At 50.6% G+C, this 1,297-nt stretch overlaps 1 protein-coding gene across 1 annotated transcript in view; it reads left to right on the top strand.

Moving 5' to 3' along the window:
- Window positions 1–1,297, top strand: part of ccdc180 (coiled-coil domain containing 180) — an 18,361-nt gene that overhangs the window by 6,093 nt on the left and 10,971 nt on the right. Inside the window, exons 12-14 of the mRNA XM_008303132.1 lie at window positions 453–572; window positions 651–824; window positions 911–1,026. Of these exons, the coding sequence (XP_008301354.1) occupies window positions 453–572; window positions 651–824; window positions 911–1,026 (410 nt within the window). The remainder of the gene's footprint in view (window positions 1–452; window positions 573–650; window positions 825–910; window positions 1,027–1,297) is intronic.

The raw sequence follows: 1,297 nt of genomic DNA, 5'->3' as shown, positions 1-1,297 counted from the left end.
TGTTGGTTCTGGATGTTGGTTCTGGATGTTGGTTCTAGGTGTTGGTTCTGGATGTTGGTTCTAGGTGTTGGTTTGTGTGAGTAGAGCTACAAACTGCTTCATGTCTTTAGTTAACAACAGAGCCTGATGTTTTCATGCAGATATGAAGCGAACTCAGAACAGAGAAGCCGATGGTCGTTCTACACATAAATTAGTCGGATGTTCGTCCATCAACCACGGTTCTGTCTGAGTCACTGAGTTTTACTTCTGGAGATGCTGAACCTTTAAAATGGCTTCACAGGGTTATTTTCAGGGTGGAAACGCTAAAATCTCAGGTCTGAAAACATAAAGTTCTCAGTTTTGGGACCCAAATAACAATCAGTGCACTGAACAGACTGAGACGATGGAGGAACGTTTTCACCAATCCGCTGTGTGCAGCAGTGTTACCACGTGTTTGACCGTCTGTCCTGCAGGAGGCGCTGTCTGCTCTGCAGCTGTCGGAGCAGGAGGTGAACCACATCGTCAGCTCTCAACTCCTCCCTCTGATTGGACGACGGCAGAGTCAGGATGAAGAGCGATTGGCTGCTTTGGATGTCAGTCACACCCACCTTCCCGTTAGTGCAGACTGAAGCTCAACGTGTTCATGTGAATGTCCTCTCACCTGTCTGCAGGTGTGCTGCGACTCGGCCGCCCGTCACGCTCTCTGCCTCAGCAGGTGTGCCTTTGCTGTGATGCGAGCAGCGGCGTTGCTATGGGAGACGCACAGCCGCAGGTTAGCGAGGAGAGAAGAGGAACTGCAGCGACACCTGGACGAGCTGAGACACTCGCAGCAGCAGCACATACAGGTGAGTCCCGGTGTCTCAGCTAACCTGAGGGACCTGCAGCTGAGAGGGCGGGCTTGTCCCATGATGCTTTGCTGCTGTGCTGTCAGGAGCAGAAGGTGCTTGTGGACGAGATGTTGGGGTGTCTGAGGCAGGAAAGCAGCGAAGACGCTCTGAAGACATCTCTGGACCAAACCGTCCTCCACCTGCAGGTCGTCACCGACAGGTAACCAACGTTAGCCAGAGGAAGTTCAGCAGCTTGTGCTGGATCAGTAGTAGAGCCGCAACAATTCATTGATTAGTTGATGAGTTTCAACGAGGAAATTAATCTGCAACTATTTTGACAATCAATTCAGTTCAATTTTATTTGTGTTGCACAGTTTCCAACATATGGCATCACGTAGCGCTTAACATGGTACGGACCTGATCCAAGTCAATCCGCAGTGACACGGTGATACCGTAAAAACACTGAACCGGCTCATAGCCCGGTCCAAAGG

Source organism: Stegastes partitus, unplaced genomic scaffold, assembly GCF_000690725.1.
Source record: "Stegastes partitus isolate 25-593 unplaced genomic scaffold, Stegastes_partitus-1.0.2 Scaffold1940, whole genome shotgun sequence".
NCBI classification, from domain to species: domain Eukaryota; kingdom Metazoa; phylum Chordata; class Actinopteri; family Pomacentridae; genus Stegastes; species Stegastes partitus.
This window is presented reverse-complemented; position numbering and strand designations above follow the sequence as displayed.